This window comes from Rhyacophila brunnea, unplaced genomic scaffold (assembly GCF_057557595.1).
Source record: "Rhyacophila brunnea isolate RB1 unplaced genomic scaffold, BYU_Rbru_1.0 scaffold_3, whole genome shotgun sequence".
NCBI classification, from domain to species: Eukaryota; Metazoa; Arthropoda; class Insecta; order Trichoptera; family Rhyacophilidae; genus Rhyacophila; species Rhyacophila brunnea.
In genome coordinates, this window is record NW_028232965.1 from 31,734,915 (window position 1) to 31,754,597 (window position 19,683).

At 30.4% G+C, this 19,683-nt stretch overlaps 1 protein-coding gene across 1 annotated transcript in view; it reads right to left on the minus strand.

The window, feature by feature from the left end:
- Window positions 1-6,373: 6,373 nt before the first annotated feature.
- Window positions 6,374-19,683, minus strand: part of LOC147068229 (uncharacterized) — a 129,213-nt gene continuing 115,903 nt past the window's right edge. The window contains exons 3-13 of the mRNA XM_085952124.1: window positions 17,994-18,132; window positions 17,058-17,122; window positions 16,094-16,232; window positions 15,452-15,564; window positions 15,071-15,205; window positions 14,383-14,505; window positions 13,720-13,939; window positions 11,156-11,301; window positions 9,670-10,197; window positions 7,701-7,913; window positions 6,374-6,654 (exon numbers count right to left, since the gene is read on the minus strand). Of these exons, the coding sequence (XP_085808250.1) occupies window positions 6,506-6,654; window positions 7,701-7,913; window positions 9,670-10,197; window positions 11,156-11,301; window positions 13,720-13,939; window positions 14,383-14,505; window positions 15,071-15,205; window positions 15,452-15,564; window positions 16,094-16,232; window positions 17,058-17,122; window positions 17,994-18,132 (1,970 nt within the window). The 3' untranslated portion in view covers window positions 6,374-6,505. The remainder of the gene's footprint in view (window positions 6,655-7,700; window positions 7,914-9,669; window positions 10,198-11,155; window positions 11,302-13,719; window positions 13,940-14,382; window positions 14,506-15,070; window positions 15,206-15,451; window positions 15,565-16,093; window positions 16,233-17,057; window positions 17,123-17,993; window positions 18,133-19,683) is intronic.

The following is a 19,683-nucleotide window of genomic DNA, read 5'->3' on the forward strand; positions in this document are numbered from 1 at the left end:
ACGGTCTTGCCAGTTCATATTATAAAATATTGTATCCACACAATATAATATTATCTAATATGAAGACAATGTGTTAAAAAACTGTAATTTATTATATAGGTAGGTATCTACAATATGGGTTAATGGAAATTCGACTGCAGACAATAATTAAAAGCAAAGTTTATTATCACAAATTTAAATTCAAAGATTTATTAACAGTTTAATACCAACTTCCCATCAAACGATATAAAACAAAAAATGAGCAGTTTGTGTTAAATATTTCAATGTAGGTAGGTACCTAATACTTTGAGGCATTTAAAAACTATAACAAGTCTAAATTCTTTAGTGTAGGTATATAATTTACTTCGTATAATCCTAAAATATAAATTTCTTTTATTGTGTCACCTGTCAATTTTATTCATGGTGGATATGGATTGTACCTGCTTATTAATTTTAATAAAAAAAAAACGCAAATTTTATTGTATGAAAGTACTGATTCCACTTTTTATTATAACTGGAACTGTTTCCTCCGCCTCATAGGGACATTTTCAACTGCTGAACAGTTACAAATTACAATTACAAGTTACAAATTTACCATCAGGGTTACCATCTGGGTGTGACTGTAATCTATATGAATATAATGTACAATTATTATTCTCGAGTATGGAGATCAGGAGTACAGGAAAAACTTTTACATAAGTAGGTATGTCAAAGAATTTCTCATTTTTAATATTTATGTATCTATGCATTAAAGTTTGACATAAAGAAAACACACTTTCAATATTTGGGGACGTTGCGTTGTATTTCTTGCATTTTATGGCCTGACCGTCATTAAACCATACAATGATTTAAGAATAGTATCCATAATATTTGCATTGAAAATAAAATTTTATTTAATATCAATGTAGTTCTGATGAATATTGATATTATATTTTAATATTTTTTCCTGTTTTTTATATCAATCCTAATTTTCAGCTACTGCTTTCTTCCATGGGTATTTTAAATTTTAGTGTGCCGAATTTAATGAACGTGCATTCTGTCATACAAAAGCTTGTGCGCAACTCAGAAATCTCGTAATATTCATACTCGTGTAGGTATGTAGCGGTCATATATTAGTCTATGGTAGCGGTCAATAACGTTATGCTTGGTCAGCATGAATTTCGAAAACATCAATTGCTTCATCTAGCATCAGCACTTTCTGCAGGCAATTACATGCCTCCATAGCAATCGGCTATCTCAAACTCAGTCATCAAAAAACACTTTGAAATGGCAACAATGTGGGGGTCAGCAGATTTCCCAGTTGGAAATGACATCAACAATGACTCTCGCAATTTACCTGTATTCATGTATACAAATGGTGGGCTCTCTTAGTAAGTTCATCTCAATATGTCAGTAGCAGTATACGTTATCGCGGTGCCCCGGGTGGAGCTGATCCCATCAGGTGTACTCTGTCCCGTGAACACCGCATCTGTCAGTCTACCATTGTATCTATTTACCATGCAATAAACACCGCTTCAATTAACTCTCTATTCGGTCTTCATTATACCTCCTCTACATCCTTTCATCACGACAGGTATATCCTCGATTTGGCGTGTTTTGTAATTGCTTTATAGAATTTCTTCAGTAAACCAGAATCCATGGCCTCTACTTTGGTGCACACTTTTTGATGACTATTCTATATGAGGTGCACGCCGTTGGTACAAATTTATATGGCATGAATTGCGAGAAATAAGTGATAATTTATGAATAGCAGTACCTAACACACATTGAGTAATGTTTTAAATATGTGTGGGTGTGCAGTGCACTTGTATTATGTAAGAGCAGCCACCACTCTTTGAAAGTGGGCCTTAAATTTTGCTAAAATGAAAGGAAAACAAATATAAGGAAATCTGCAATGAAAAACTTTGATAATGCTGATCAATTTATTTGTTCACAAATACCTACGTGTATATGTACATTGGTTTTCACTAACCGAGTGATTTTATGATATATCCATCATATTTGAATGGTCACACACATGTAGCAATAATAATATTAGAAACATTTTGTAATGTGTATGTCATACTTACGATCCCTTAAAATGTTTCCACATCATTATACATATTTTATTATTCATTGAGTAGCATAACTCGTTCGTACAATTACTCAATTAACAATGCAAGTGCCTCCTACATGTTTTGTCTCGACAAACCGTTCAAGTGAAATAAATTATCACCTTTGAGAAATATTCATCAGGAAAATTTCTTTATCCTCAAAATTTTTACTTAAGTTCAAGGCACAGAAATCGACTGTCCACATCCACAATCTAACTACTTCAAACATATAAGTATTTAATAATTATAAATAATATTATAATCATTGTAAAACTGAACAAAACTGGGGTCAGCAGATTCACGAATATATTTTTATGGAGAACGAGGCAAATTCATGAATATACTAATCATTTCGTTTGCTGTTGTATAAAATGAATAATTGCATTTTTATATAAAACTCTAATTAATACAATAGATTAATAATATTATTCCAAGTAGGTACGGCTAACTCTTGTTCATCACGACACCCGTGGAGTGAGAATTTGTTAATCATGATTGATTTTCAATAATACTTTAATTCCCGCACTTGTTTTGACATGTACCACATCCCAAGAATCGTCATAACGAGTGGAATTATGCACGTATAATTTTTCTCATTCACTCACATATAATAAAGTTGAGAGCGTAGTTGAAACAAAAGTATACAAACATGATGCAACGCAACGTTATTACAACACCGAACAAAATGAATGGTATTTTTTCAGTTTATTGTAAAGTTACATTACTTTTATTTTATTGTTGAAGTTTATTTTGTTATTTAGTTTATTAATAAAGTGTTTTCGTATTTTAAATTGCTTTTTTAAAATCATCTGTCGCTGCCATGTTCAAGACGGAACGTGGTTGTATTTATAAGTAACACTGAATATTCACAGAAAGAAACTACACTTTCATACATAATATAATATGAACCTACTAATTTGATTTTAATTTGTTTTCTCAAAAACTTTCATAACCCATGTGAATTAGAAGTGTGCATAAACAAGATGGAGATTTTTCAATAACTGACTATTGTTTTATATAAATGTGCAATATGTCAAAATTTTTATTGATCTGTATTAATAAAATAACAAATATAATAATATATATGAGTTACATTGAAACAATTTTTTAATCAGTCAACAAAATAATTCTCAATGAAAATGCTGAAGCCCCGTGGAAATTATTAATTAGTTGAAATGCTACAGAAAATCATTTCTATTTCATTGCCTATATTTTGTACTTAACATAATAGAACTAATGTGCATGTTTTGTAAGTATATAAAACATTTTAAATCTTTCATTCTATATTTTTAATAACACACTAAAATTAAAAACGGTGCATGGATGAAATATTAAAAATAAAATAAGTCAAGGATTCTACTTTTACAACTTGAGAGATGATTGCTTTTCGCAAATTTTTTTATGTGGGTATAATTAAAAACTATGATTATTACAAATAACATATTATTCGATAGTTTCAGTAGGGTTTACATAGACAGATAGATGGTAATTTATTGATATACTCTGAAAATAATTTCCATTTAACATGGAATAATAAATAAAGTGTTATTTCCACAGTGCCAATTGTAAATGGATTATTACACAACAAAAAGTAATCAAAACCTAGTTTTGTCCTATCATTTACTGTCATTAGAAAAGACAAAATAATTGTTATATAAATGATTATATAAATGTACATAAATGATTGAATATCTTCTTTCTGTAGAATGTAACTATGGTGATGCGGCTCGCCAATTATCAATCGTTACAAATAACCAACTGATATTGATGAGGGCCGATGGCGGATTAAAAAATGTGAAGTAGAGTTCAATAAAATACCAAATTATCCATCTATATTTCTGTGTGCGAAAGGAAGAAGGCGTTATATCTAAAATCGTTACTTTTCAGGAGAACCAAAATAATATTGATTTTTACACCATTTTGTATGGGAACTTCAATGTTCCTGTGTAGAATTGAGTAATTGAGAGATGTTGATTCCACTCATCCCTTTTATCATTTATGTATTATGGTTCATTTGGCATTCTTCCAGATTTAAGAGTAATTGCCCTATACCTTTCACTCACAGATTTTTTGGTGATGAGTAAAATAGTGAAAAAAATATTTTTGAAATAAAGGCTCTAAAAGATTCTACAGATGTGTCTAAGAAAAACAGCAATTATTTATAAACATCACATGATCAACAACGCTCTCGGCGGTCAGCCTCGAGTTGTCTATTAACAGTATAGTAAATTTTATTCATACGAAATATTTCAATAACACAGGAAATTATAGCACATTCACTTAGTGTTACTTCAGTAAAAGTGTTTGTAATTTATTGCTCACAGTTTTCTTTCAGACCAACTTAAAAATAAATACCTAGCGATTTACGAAACGACTAATATTGCTAATTTACAAATAAGTTTATCTATGTCTATTCTTATTACCTTAATGCAACTTGTGAATATCAATAAACAAATAACAGCATAGAGCGGTTTCATATCTTCAATATTTACAAAATTATTATATCTGAAGCAGGTATGTATTTAAAAAACAGCATGCTTTTTAAATTAAAATACTATCAAAATTAATGTATGCATATATATTACGTACTTGACTTGTAACCCTTCACAATGAATAAATATATGAAAAGTGTTAAATTTGACTTGCACATAATTTATTTTAATTGAGTCATAAGTCGACGAATACCTGTATGGATAAAAAAAATTACTTAGTATTTTGCAATATTGTTTCTATGTAATAACCGTAAGCATATAAATCCAAGAAAAAAGTATGTAAAACCCATATAGTAAGAAATACCCCAAAAAGAATGGCGATGATACAGTGATTCTAGTTAGGAATTTCATGATACATTAAAGCAACTTATGTCTTATACATACATAATGAATTTTTAGAATCAATTTTGTAATGTTGGTCTGAATGGTGTCAAAACTAATCTAGGCTTAATTAATTATTTCTGGTGAATAATTAATTAATTGTTCACGGTAAATTATAAATGAAATTATTTTATCATAGAATTAAAAGAAGCATGCCACTTTTTTATATACATCCATCCAAATCTATGAAATTAAAGATGTATGATAAATAATAAAATAAAAAGTAGAGTTATGTATTTCTGATGATTTTTACATGAACCCAAATTTGCATTTCTACATTATTATACTTTAAATAATTAATGATATGCTTTGGAATAGACTGCGTTAAAGAAAACGTGAGATGATAAAAGTGATAAGCAATAGTAATTCATCAAAAAGAAAGAAATGGGCAATATTTAAAAATGTTTTATCAACTATATAGAAATATTGTACTACGTTCCTAATAATTCAATTGAAAATTATTCAAAATATTGAATTTTAACATTTGAAGATAAATATATTATTCCAAATATAGGTAACAAAAAACTTTGTACAAAGCAGTATATCGCACCATTTATTATCAAAACAACCTTCAATCGTTCACATCCCATATTTGATAGAAATTTTATTTTAATGCTAATACTATAATATATTATGAATTTGCTTTTAAATTTATTGCTGTGAGAATGAAATTTTCAACCTTAATATATAAAAACCATCTATATGTATAACTTATCTAAATGTATGTCTTTATTTAAATGTACAAAATGTTTTTTTAACATTATATTATTTTGATGCGTAGAGAGCTATATTTTGCAGAAGGAAAATATTTTACATGAATTGAAATGGATATTATATGTATGAAATTTGAAGGAGACTAGAATTATTGGACTGATTGATTTACAGAAATGAACAAATATTCAATAACATTAAAAAAAATTGTATTTACTATAAGCAGATTTATCCTGGTGACATTCACAATATTATACATGTTACACTAAAAAGCTATCTAAGTGTCATTTTGAAGACGTGTTCATAGCGCAAAAAAACCGAAAACATAATTAACTGAAATATTATTAATAAACTATTAATAATGGAATTTAACCAAATAATTGTCAATTCAATTAATATTTTTATTTCTGACCAAGAAATAATATTATTACAAAAAAATGAAAATTATTAAATATCGATCCATACAATAATATTGGAAATGCCACCATATTGAAATATCTATTGAACCGGTGAAAAAGTTTCAATCCCTAAAGAAGGGTAAAAAATATGGCAGTATACAAATTGTTAATCCTCTCAGATTGTAATACATTATTAGAATTTTTTCTCAATAAGCATATTTACCCACTCAAAAAGCTTTGATAGTATTTTATTTACGTATAAAGTGATACAAATTTTAATAATTTATACCAAATATATAATAATATTATTTACCAAATACTAGCGCTTAGATCATTTACATAATATTCTTACTCAGGTATGTTTTACATAATTTATGAATATTATCATTATAAACTTATTTCAAATAACTTATCTTAATTACCTACAAATGCTATAATCACAACTTGTTTATTACAAAAATGCAGTACTTAATTTCGTTCCAACTTGTTGAATCAATTTGAAATTATTTAACATGATATAGATTATGTAATATACATGATTGAACAGCCGGAATTCAGATGACAATGTTGAAATTCCAGATGAAGTTTCCAGACATTCACCTGTGAAAATGAAACAAAATATATATGTGAATTTTCAATAAGCTGTAATAAAAATATTAATTGATATTAAGTAGGTATTTAATTCTATGCCTTTCATAGATATGTTATGCTGTAGTCAGGAGTGGGACTTTTATTTAGATGCTGGCACATCAGAGCGCTGTATGAAGTACGTGAAATTCGAAATAGAAGAAATATCCAACCATAATATAATATTATAATACAATAGTTACTATAATATTTATTCTGCGGAAAATGCAAATTAGTGAGTTATTCTATAATTCTACACTAGCGCATCTATTCTATACACAAGACTGCTATCGGCGGTTATCGAGGGTAGTTTATCATAATATGTTTGTATTGAGGTATTATAATTGTTATAATAAGTTAGCCGTTTAAACAGTCAAACCTGTCTATCTCGCTCTAAAAGTTAGCACAGCCAAGAGAAGTGCTGTTAAAACATAGTACTTATTGTAACAAGTACAACTAACATATTGTAAAAATTATATTACTTCAATACAAAAATATGAAAAACTACCCTCGATAGCAGTCTTGTGTATAGAAAAGATGAGCTGGTATCCCAAAAATACTATAATTTTGAAGGATTCAACATGAAAAATCTACTGTGTATTAAATATTTTTAAGAAGTATATACTATAGTTTTTTACATTCGTACTATAATCAGCATAAAGATGGGGGAGGGAAAATAATAGGTCAGTATAATAATTTATCTGTTATGCACATATTAATGTTAGTGATTTTTTCTTTCAGGAGTCAACCATATTTATAACATTAAACGATTTTCGGTATTTCTGAACCGCCTTCCTTGATTGTCAAAATTCATTACAATTTATTAGCTTTCTCTAAATTATGTAACATTTTCAGAACCATTCCAATGATTGAAAAATAAATTTGTTGAAACTGAATGATTTCAGTATAGTGGTTGTCACGGAATAGTTCATATTTTGTTTAATCATTATCTCAAAACCCCCTTTTGTGTTTCACTAGTGTTTCTCCTCGATAAGATAAAATGTAGTTATAATAATTACCTGAACTAGAAGCATTAAAAACCAATGCTCCGTCAATGCCAGGCCTTATACTTCTGTCGCAGCTGACGGAGGATCGAGTGAAATGAATCATGTGATCTGGTGACTCCTTATAAATGAAGCAAAATCTTTTGGCTCCTATGGAATCTCTCGTAAGGGGTGTGGTGATGAGAAATGACGTGCCATTCTCTGACCATCCACCGTGGCATGAATAAGCTGCAATTTTACAATGACAAAAATAGTTATATTAGGTAGGTATCTAATATGAACTAGTTTGAAATGGAAGCATCTATAATCTTTTTTAATATTACATATTACCTAGTTTTAATGGGACAAATAAATTTATATTTTACAAAAATATGCTTCCAAAGATAGTGATGGAGTTGTAGCATGACGTTTTATTTGTTATAAATTTAATCCAAATTGGACAGTTATTGATATAGGGTCGTATGCATGAGATTCCCAAATACTTTATAGGCTAAATACTGCTCATTTGTATGCATGAGTGCAAATGTAATCCGTTGGTTAGCGACGTCACGATGTGACGTCATAATGTGTCATGGCGTCCATATAATGGGCAAACTTATAAAATTTCATTCCCCGATCATTAATTTAAAATTTTGAAATTGTAAATGTGTCTGAAAGTGTGCGAATGGTACCATATAAATTTAATAATTATAAATGAATAATTATTTTTTTTTAAACTTTAAATAATTTATCAGTTATTTTATCACATTTATTTTATAATTCTACTGTATGAAAGGATAAAGTACTCCCAGTAAACATCTCCATTTGGTGGCAATACATACAAGTTATATTATGACTAGCTTCACTTCTATTATGAGATGTCAAAACGGAATAAGAATAAATGAATGAATGAAATGAATAAATAGCACGACTAGGAACTGTTTTTAAAGTTCGCAAATGTTTTACAGAGTCTACAAAATGAACAAGCTCTCAAGCAAACGTTTGTTGTAATAAATGCATTATTAAAATAACATTTGAAAGTGACAGATGAAGCAGCCATTTTGAATGACGTGTGAAGTCAGATTGCTTACGTCACAAACAGTGCTATACGCTATATGGTGGAAAATCGGTTAAACAGCTTATAAATAATTTCGGAATCTCATACATACGGCCCATAGTTTTTTAGATCACATTACAGATGGGGACACTATTTTCAAACACCGAAAACTCAGGTCTACAATTTTATTCAATATTTGTGATAAACGACATCTATGAGTTTAAAAAACATGTTTTAATGTTACATTTTTTTTCTTCATTGTATTGTATTTTCAAATAAGAACAATATATATTATCCACTTTATTCCAATAAATATAAGCAAAATAAAATCGCACATATTGGAATTTATTTGTATCATTTTAATTAATTGATTTCCATACAGTTTTAAACATTTTTTTAGGATGCTTTTGACGGGTTTTTGAAGTTACATAACATATTGTGTCCACGATGGCCACAATATGTTTTTGTACTATAACATACATTTATTGTAAAAAAAAATTGTTACAAAACCTCTTTGTGAGGCGACAAGATTCACATCGGATTGTAAAGCAATCTCAAAAAAATATATTGTGTGAAATTATACATATAATAATATGTCCATAGTTATTAACCATATGTAGACTTTGGATTTTGGAAAGAAACGCCACAGATTACTTATTACGAGTAGGTTATATTATATATTCAAGTCAACCGCTTAAGATTTTCTTTTCTAAATACGTGCAAGGTTTGAAGGCAAGAAACAAGGAAAAGTGGGTAGGGCGCCGAGTGAGACATCTAAACACAATTGTCGACCGCAATCATAGGTAGAGAATAATCTCATTAGCCTATTTCTACTTCCCGCGCATAGAGAGAAATCATATTTGCGCACATTAATGATTGAGTAGTTCTATTATATCGATATTATTGAAGATATGTTAGTGTAAAAATTAAATTACAGAGATCAATTACCTGTTATGAATTCTTTGTTATCACATGTAGAATGGAATTCCATGTTTTCCAAAGAATTACATCCAATATCTAGCATCGTATACTCATTGCTGACACAAGCCGTGCTGTCACCTTTGTTACTCGATCGTCGTAATCGAGATAATTCTTTTGGCCCTATATTAACTTTTATTTCACTGTCATTAACATTTGATATATTCTGGAATGCGATGGAATTATTTGCTTCTATCGCTAATTTCCGCTTAATCTTGAACTCTCTCTTCAGAATTTCTTTAGCAAAAATATGTTCTAAAAATTTTTGATATTTTTTCTTTTTACGTTCTGCATCTGAGAGTTGATCATCAGCGTCATCTGTGTTGATGTGCTTATGTTTTCGATGGCTGTGTTTGTGAGTTCTTCTAGAATTAACATTCTCCTCCGACTTTGTTTCATTCGTGTGTATCAGAGACCTCGCATTTCTTTGAAGTATTTTGAGGCCAGCAATACTAAATTTTCCAGAATATGGGCAGTCCCTTGCTTCTGGGTTGCTCGCTGTAAATAATAAATCAATGATTAGATATATGCTCAGATGTGGCCGACACTGATCGCACAATACATTATCAATCTTAATTTTACTACAAAGACATGAAACATTTTGTGGAGGGCTGTCAAATATTCAACCATTTTGATACTTGTCTGTAGGACTGATAAATACGATGGCAACAAAAATCATGTTTAAAATACAATTTTTTTATAGAATTACCTCAACTAATTTATATACATATAAAATAATATCTGTGAAATAATTATTCTCATTTATATGCATTAAGCGAACAGTGATGTTATTGAACCAAGCATTTCTTTGCTATCAAAGCCGAGAGGTTTTAATATCGTTAGCTCTATTATTTGGTGGCATTTATAAAATAATTAAATAACTCTGAATGACTGTTCATTTTTAGCCGCCTGCCGACTCACAACAACAGCTGTTTCACATTGCAATAATAAATTCGCACTTAGCTATCTGCAATCGGTAGCCAGTGTCACGGATACGTTTGTCTGTTCGAGGGCAAGCAAAATAATAAAATGTACGCCTTCCCCGGAGGAGTTTCAGTCATGCACCAGGACAAACCGGAAGCTATTACGTGGATTGATGCCTTGCCGGTCCCACTGTGACCGGTTATATTACTAGTTCTGTGATTTTGTTTTGAGACAAGTCTGAACTCTGAAGGTATACATAACTCAATTTGCCAAAAAAACAGACCTATAATGTTTTGCCATCTTAGAACAGAATTATAAGTACCTACTTAAGAAACCGAAGTATCAACAGCTATTTACATTTTATTTAAAAAGAATGACTGAAGACAATAGACAGGATATTAATATATCTATTGTTACCCATCCCAAAAGGTAATAAAATTATTTTGGAGTCACTATGAAGTGTTTGTTGTAATACAAAGAGTCTGAGTCTGAGAGTCCCTTTGTAGTCCTTACTAGTTTGAGGTGAACTTACTGACTAGTGTGACATACGGAGCAGTAATGGTATCGAAGTAAGTGGGCGAACAAGCGTCTTCTGCTCGAGAGGCCGCTCGCCCCACTTGAAGCTCTGCAGCGTGAGCTCCTCGTCTGTGAAACGCTAAGCACACATATCGCCCCACACTGTAACAATAATACATACAAAAAATATTATATTAATTAAAGATTGATGAATTATATATTATTATAAATGTATTATTACAAAGGCGCATTCTCACTCTCCTAGGCAGGATGCACAATAGCAAAATTCGAAGCAGAGATAGGTGGACGTTGCTATATCAATTATTAAAGAGGGCTCACTGTGTTTTTTCATGATTTTGTACATATTTTGTTAATATGTGTATTTATTATCTCATTTGAATAATGTTTCTACTTTTCTATATATTTTTCTTGGCACAGAGTGAACGCTATGATTTGTAATGTTCATTTAAGAGCAGGAAAATAAATAAATATGAACATATATAATTTTGAAAAACCCTTTCTGAGAGAATATATTATTATAACCAATAGAAAAAATCTTTTTTGAAAAAAAGTAAGCCAACCCGAAGTGTTTTTCAAAATTATATATGTTCAATAATCAGAATGATATATTCTTAAATCTTGTTAATTATTCATTGAATAAAAGAAATAGTTAATTATAACCAATACCAATTGGTCCAGGTAGTTCATCTAAAAAATATTGGAGAAATTGCACGACGTCGGTTAGTAATCAAAGTAATAGTAAATAGTTACCTACTTTAATTTAAGAAACAAAAATAGATTGCCAAAGTACGAGGGTGGGTCAATAATTCCTTAGAAAAAAGCATTAAAACAGTTTTTATTTTTGTATTTTTTTTTTATTTCAACATAATCTCCTTGGAGCTCAATACACTTGGTTAGACGTTTCTCAATATTTTTTAAACCGTCAGAAAAATAAGTTTTCGGAAGGTCCTCAAAATAAGCATTTGTCCGATCGATGACTTCTTCATTTGAAAAAAACGTTGTCCACTTAGCCATTTTTTTAAGTTTGGGAAAAGGAAAAAGTCACTGGGGGCTAAATCTGGCGAATACGGTGGGTGGTCGACCAATTCGAATTTCAATTCTTCAATTTTAGCCATTGATCGTAAACATGTGTGAACACGGGCATTGTCCTGATGAAAGAGGATTTTTTTCCTGTTTAAATGAGGCCGTTTTTCTTCAATTTTGTTTTTTAGCTGGTCTAATAAAGATGCATAATAATCCCCTGTTATTTTTTTTCCTTTTTCCAAATAGTCAACGAAAATAATTTCACGTGCATCCCAAAATACAGTAGCCATAACCTTACCAGCTGATTTTACGGTTTTCGCCTTCTTTGGACATGGTTTGCCTTCGCAATCCACTGCTTTGACTGTTCTTTCGTCTCGGAAGTATAGTGGTGTATCCATGTTTCATCTACAGTCACAAAGCGACGAAAAAATTCATCCGGATTGCGTTGCATGAGCGACAACAGGGCTTTAGAGGTCACTACCCTATTGCGTTTATTGTCGACTGTGAGCAAACGCGGCACTCATCTTGCAGAAATATTTTTCATGCCCAATTTGTCATGTAAACTAGAAATGACGCTACCTTTTGAGATCCCTGTAACCTCAATTATCTCACTCAACTTTAATCTTCGGTCACTTAACACCATATCGTGGATTTTATTGATCATTTCTGGTGTAGTCACCTCTACAGGACGTCCTGAGCGTGGTTTATCCTTTGTTGATGTACGACCACGTTTAAATTCATTTAACCAGTTATAAATAGTTGCAAGTGAAGGAGCAGATATGCCGTGAACTAAATCCAACTCATTTTTTATTTCCTTTGCTGTTAACCCTTTTATATTAAAATGTTTAATAACAGTTCTAAACTCAATTTTCTCCATTTTCCATTTTTCCATTTTCCACAAGCAAATTTTTTTTTTAAATGTACGAGAAACACACAACAACCCGACCAATCTGATTGAAACTTCGCAACATACTGAATCGGTAGTGCCGCTGCATGAAAACAAACCGCTTACAGTACTAGTCGCGCCACCTGTCGGCTTTTCTAAGGACTTATTAACCCACCCTCGTAGCTTGATTTGGAAGAGCACTGATGAGTAGGTATTAAAATTGACCAATAGTTAAAATTTGTCGCAACTAGTATGTCACCTCGTAGGATAGTGGTAATGCAACGAATAGGGCGTAAACCTGGGAGATATGGGGTTCGATTCCCCGTCGGGTTGGCTTACTTTTCTTCAAAAATTATATATGTTCAATAATCAGAATGATATATTCTTAAATCTTGTGAATTATTCGTTGAATAAAAGAAATAGTTAATTATAAATAAATATGAATTGAATTGAACTGATAAAATCCTCATCGCTGGTTGGTTAATGAGTGGCTCCGATTGCTTTAGGAGAAAAATGTCAAAAATTGTGATGTATAAAACCTATGCGAAAACACGTCCCCTATATCATATCTCAATGATATAGTTGGTATTACATAATACTGTTTCAATGTTTTCTAGATTCTATCGTATTTAAAATATTTTCAGTTTTACCAATGATGTTGCCAGTGCGCAATGAGCGCAACGGAGTTTCCACTGGGTGATGAAGCCTTAACATGCGCACAGTGCACTTTAATATCGGCTCCTGTTTGATTTGTTATGCGTAGCGTTGCATTTTTTTGATGGAATGAGTAGGTACTTGAATAGTCCAAGGTATGCCAATGACCTGGAAATGTCATCCAGGAAGGAAAGCGGCATTTCCAACTGACAGGCACTGAGAAAAAAAGAAAATTTACATAGTACATAATATTAAAAAAATATATGTATAATTTTCAAATTTTCTCCAATTGAAATGTTTAAAATATATATTTCATCACCCCATTTTTAACTTGCTGTAATGCATACATGACTTATTTGAATTAGCATTATTTATCATCTAATATTATCTATAGATCTCTCCTCATCAGGCTTTGCTATATTTTCATTTGTTCGTTTACTTTACTTTTTATATTGTTTTTTGTTTAAATATTAAAATCTATTTGTTTGTTTTTATGTCATAATGAATGTCTTAAATTTGATGTGTTCACTATATGTAAAGTTATTTTGAAGTTAAATAGTATTGTTCACTAGTATTATCTGGAATTTGTTAAAAAAACAAATTGAATTGAAATTGAGTATATCTATCTACTCATCTTCCATGCTATTATTGAAATTTACCTCTTTTTAGGGCCATAGTCCTTGAACCTTCAGTTGCGCTGAATAAGCCATTACATGTAGCATCACCTGACTGCGCTACTCTGAATTCAATGCCATCACCTTCTTTTACGAGGGAATGTGACCCTGAAAAATAAAGAGAAAGTATTTTATTAATTACAAGAAACTACATACATTGTTATTACGTTTATAATTTTTGGGGATTTTCGACGGATTACCGCAGGACTTAGTAAGCAATATAGAAAAATGCTTGAATACAAGTTTAGTTCAATTTACCACACAATGTTGTGTGAATTATCAATGTTGACATTATAGATGAACCAAAAGAATTCTCCACCGACAGTGGAATTAAAGGAACAACTATTTGAAAACCACAATCACTGCTATTTTTATAAAGGTTATTATGATTAGGAATTTCGTTCATATTAGAATTGTCTAAAATTTTGATGATTTTATTGAAAGTTAGTGAAAATATTTGCTATGCAATATTTCTTCATAAACTACAGCGCTTTCTCTCTTCGTCGACTTGTAATGGTTGTATAAGAGTTGAATACTGAATACAAAAAAGAATTAGAGAGGATAATTCAATATAATAATTATATTTACATCAATTTTATTGCACAGTGTTGTTCACAAATGTAGCACAATGATTAGAGGTGAATAAATAACATCAATAATTTATACTACTAACCCATTCCATTGGCTTTTTCGTATACAAAACATCTATATCGATCTTCATTGCTTGTTGCATGGTTTTGGTGAACTTTTCCCACCAAATACCGTAAACTTCCTTCTTTCCATGTGGCAAGACACTCTAACTCCTCCACTGGAATAAAAAAATACAGTTTTATATTGTGTTTAAATTAAGAAACGGTGTAGGTACATACATTCCTTCTACGATTTAATAAATTTATTAAAAACAATACCATTTCACTAAGAATAGTTAATTACTTTTTGGTAATAAATTTTCTAATGCACCTTTATTTATATGGATAAGCAAATATTATAACTTTAGATATCTGCCTAATTAAGATTCATTAAATATTTATAAGAAACAAGCGATTTAAATTACCTGTGCTCTCAGAGCCATAGACATCAGGACAAGCCTGATAGTTCAACAGTAGACGTGATTCTTCAGTGCAGCTCTCGATCGATGACATTGGTACTTTACAATCACCATGTCCCCTGAAACAAATTGTATAGGTACTCAATAAGTCATACATTTATTTGTTATAATATGACAATGAAAAAATCTTTACTACATCAATGTGGTTGAGAGTTGACTTCCCCTTATATGATTCATTTAGTGTCACGGTAGAGTATGCGTTTGTCTCTAAAGTCGTAGATGCAAGTTCGAATCACATGCCTGGCAAAAATCACACATGTGTCTTATCCAGGGAAAGGAAGTTATAGGTTGGGTGAATGACTAATAATCATTCCACATAAAAAATTTGTTAATGTAACCCTCACTCTGTAGAGGTCCAAATGCTCCACTCTGAGGCGAAAATGTTAAAATATCTTTTTACTTTGATCCAGTTTAATCAATGTCTTTCGATCAGCTCCGTGGATGACTGAGAGTTCATTATATATTATTTTGCTTTATGCTTCAATTAAATGCATTATTGTAGATATTTAAATGAAATAGTTGTTCGATCCGAGTGAATTTTTACTTTTCGGATCTTGTAGCATACAATAAATATTATAAATAATTTACCTATTATACGTAAAAGAAAAAGGCCCTCTGAGAGGGCAGGTGACAGGCGAAGTATTTTCTCTAAACATGGAGTAGAGGAGTGCATCGCCGGGGATCAGGGAACATAAACTTGGTAAGTCTTCTTTTGTGTGGCAGAATGCTGAAACAAATTTTCAGAAATTGTAATGTTTTATAAAAAAAAAACGATTGATTTAATATCTGCAAGAAAAACTATCAACTTACTAAAAAAACAAGTAACAATCTACCTAAAGGTGTATTTAAACATGAACTGAATAGCGTATCGAAACATTAAAGAAAAATGAATATTTAATATTCCACGATTTGATTCCATGATTGACTGTTCCAGTATGAATATAAAAATGTGTGATTATTTCACACGAAAAATTGTTAAAGTAGAATTTAATTGATTTATCATTTTTAAACAATGTTTTTCGTATATTAAGACTAGTTTTTAATAAAGTATTGTTAATAGTATTTTTTTCTGATCGCAGTTGAGAGTGTTAGTTTCAAAGTCGGTAACCTCTATATTCCGCCATTTTGAGATAATATATTGTGTTTTCTTTTTGCAAACATATTAAGTAAACAATTAGACAAAGCGATAGCGAAATACAATGTCCAACATTATTAAAATTAATAAAGATATGTGTTTAAAGTTAGTCATGTAATCTAAAAAAAAATGGTGGCAGGTGATATAAACGACTCTAAATTGTATTTTATGAATATCTGATAGAAAAGAACTTAAGAATCAGATTCAACAAAACTATAAAAAAAGTAAAAATGGAGATAGGTACCTAACAGACTTTGAAACCAATAGCCTCAGTTATGTTTCATTAGATTCATGAATGTATAGTAGAAATAAATGGTTACAAAAATATATGATTTTAATGAGTGATCTGAACTAAATACCTAGGTATACTTGAAATACGTATGCTGAAAAATATATTACTCATAAAAGTGTACTTACTTTCCTTATATTGCAAAACATTTATATGTTTTTCATGTATCACAACGCATCTGTAACACTTATGTCTGAAACAACAAAAAAATACTATTAGTTATTATAAGATAAAAATATTTATATTGCTTGAATTTATTAAATTGAAGCTAATTTACGAAAGAGAGTAGTTAATATTCAGTAACATTATGTTATAAAAAGACATGGTAATTTTGAGATTTTTTACCTCTAAAATAAAACTAAGTATGTGAAATGGATGTTAGATAATTGCTTAACATATTAGTCCACACTCTGGGTTCAAATACACATTGAAAAACAACATGTGAATTTTCCAGACCCGGGATTCAAACCCGTGTTATAATTATAAACTGGCGCGGTAACCGCTTAGCTATCGTATTTGAAGCCCACTTCATGATTCATTTAAAAACAAAGGAAAGAGATGTCCTGATAAACACATCATCAATACCAATTAGGTAAGTCTAATTAATTAGAAAATATTATATCTGGCCCCTAGAGGTAAATTAGGTTTCAATCGAGACAAAAAACGAACTTCTCGTATTATTTTCGTCGACCAATCGCTTATTTAGCAATACACGTTATTCGTTTCTGCATAATATGCTTATGCATTTAAAATGAAATTGCATGTATTTTAAATGAGAGGGGTTGGTAACTAATTTTGTTTATTGTCTCGACTGGAAAAAGGTTGCAATTTTCCATTAAACTAGTTTACGTTACGGTGTATAATCTCGTTGACAGTTCCTCAAATAAATGTGGTTTTAGGTTTTAATACTTCTAAATATCCATTCAATAATACATAATTAATGCTAGTTAATATAATGTAAATCCATTCACGAAGTTATGCTGAATTTATTTCAACTGTAAATATTATAATATATAATACTTAGACTTAGATAATGAAAATGATTCTGTAATGAAAATGCTTACTCGTCAACCAGAAGAAATTTGTCTCCCTCTGATGAAAGGCACTTTCCCTTGTTGGAGAGTTTGTCTCCTTCTATCACAATCTGTTGGGTCACTCCAGACTGGAACCACCGGCCGGACCATTTCGGTGGAAACACGCAGCCTGAAATTAAATTAAAAAATATTCATTAATAAGTAATTATTACTAACTGTAAAAATCATCAATTATGTTTTATTGCCTACTCAAACCATATTTTGCCTTTTCAAATGAAAATTTTAAGTACCGGTAATTGTAATCCGCAAGCAGCTTATGTTGAACTACTCTGTATGAAAATGCTATCAAAGATTCAAATGAACATGCGTTTTTACAGGCATCGACAACTTTACTCTCAAGCAAAGCCGAAGATATTTTATATGTGTGAATTTACGAAATTACGATCCCGGATATCATGTTTAATCTCTGGATTTCGGGAATATTATTTGAAATAAAAATGTAATAAATGAAAAAAATAAATGAGACTATGCAGGTAAAATTTATGTGTGTTTTTTCTGAACCCCGCAATCACAAAAATCACTCGTGACGTGTCAAGAAATCAATGAGCATTAATGTCATAATAACTATCGCTACAAGACTTATGCGGTAGTAAAGTTATTATGTTATGTAACTTAGTTTAGATCTCTATTCTTACGATAAAGGGGCGTATCGCATCGACAATATTTGATAGAGTATGTTAAAGTATGTTAAGTTAAGTATGTAAAATATTAAAAAAGTGTTAGTTTATAATTTTCACAGTAAAAATGGGCCTACATATTATAAAGAAGTAAATTATTATTTAGATTATCTTCATGATTAACTGAGTAACTAAGTAGCAAATTTTCTTAAAAAATATGTTATTAAAATTATTGAAAATCATATGAAAGCTAATTCCAGGATTCTAATATTTTTAGTCACTAAATTTCGGGATCAACAATTCATTATTGGATTGCAAACCATAGTATTTAACCAATTCATATACCAAACAGTAGGTAACATTTAAATCACGAATGAATGACTACTACTTATTTTTTAAAAGAATTGTTTATGTAAATAAATAGGTAAACCATTAATTAAATTGAAACCATTTGTATTGTAGTTTATCAATGATTATTCAATCTACGAATATTATTAGTATTGCTTTGTTGCGAATTCTTGTAATAGTATATTACCTACATGCCTATGACAAAGTGATCGAAATGTATCCATTTAAATACCTACTTCATATAACGATTTATATTATTCTATACGCACGGTTGTGAATCCCTATGCAGACAAGGTGCAGTTTATTAAGCCCACAAATTAAGAGTTGTAAAAATCACGAACGCTTCAATCGTTATGGTTGAGGTTATTGCAGATGATTAGTGCACAAATATTGCCGAGACCGAATAATAATTAATACCTATCTGACGCGGAGGGAATATTTATCGAACGATAGACCACCCTAAAATAATAATGATAATATCTAGGTATATTGCAAATTATCAGTAGGTTATATGTCTATCTTTGTTAACTATCCGCAGTGGCATGTAGGATAAAAGGATTAGAGCTTTTAGAAATGACCTCTACGTTGTATTAGAGCTTTTCACGAAAAAGTTGTAGGTTCTAACCTTTTGCCGCCACGTAAGAGTCTGGTATATTCGTTTATTTATTTTTTTATTTCGAGTAAGTGTCGTAAGA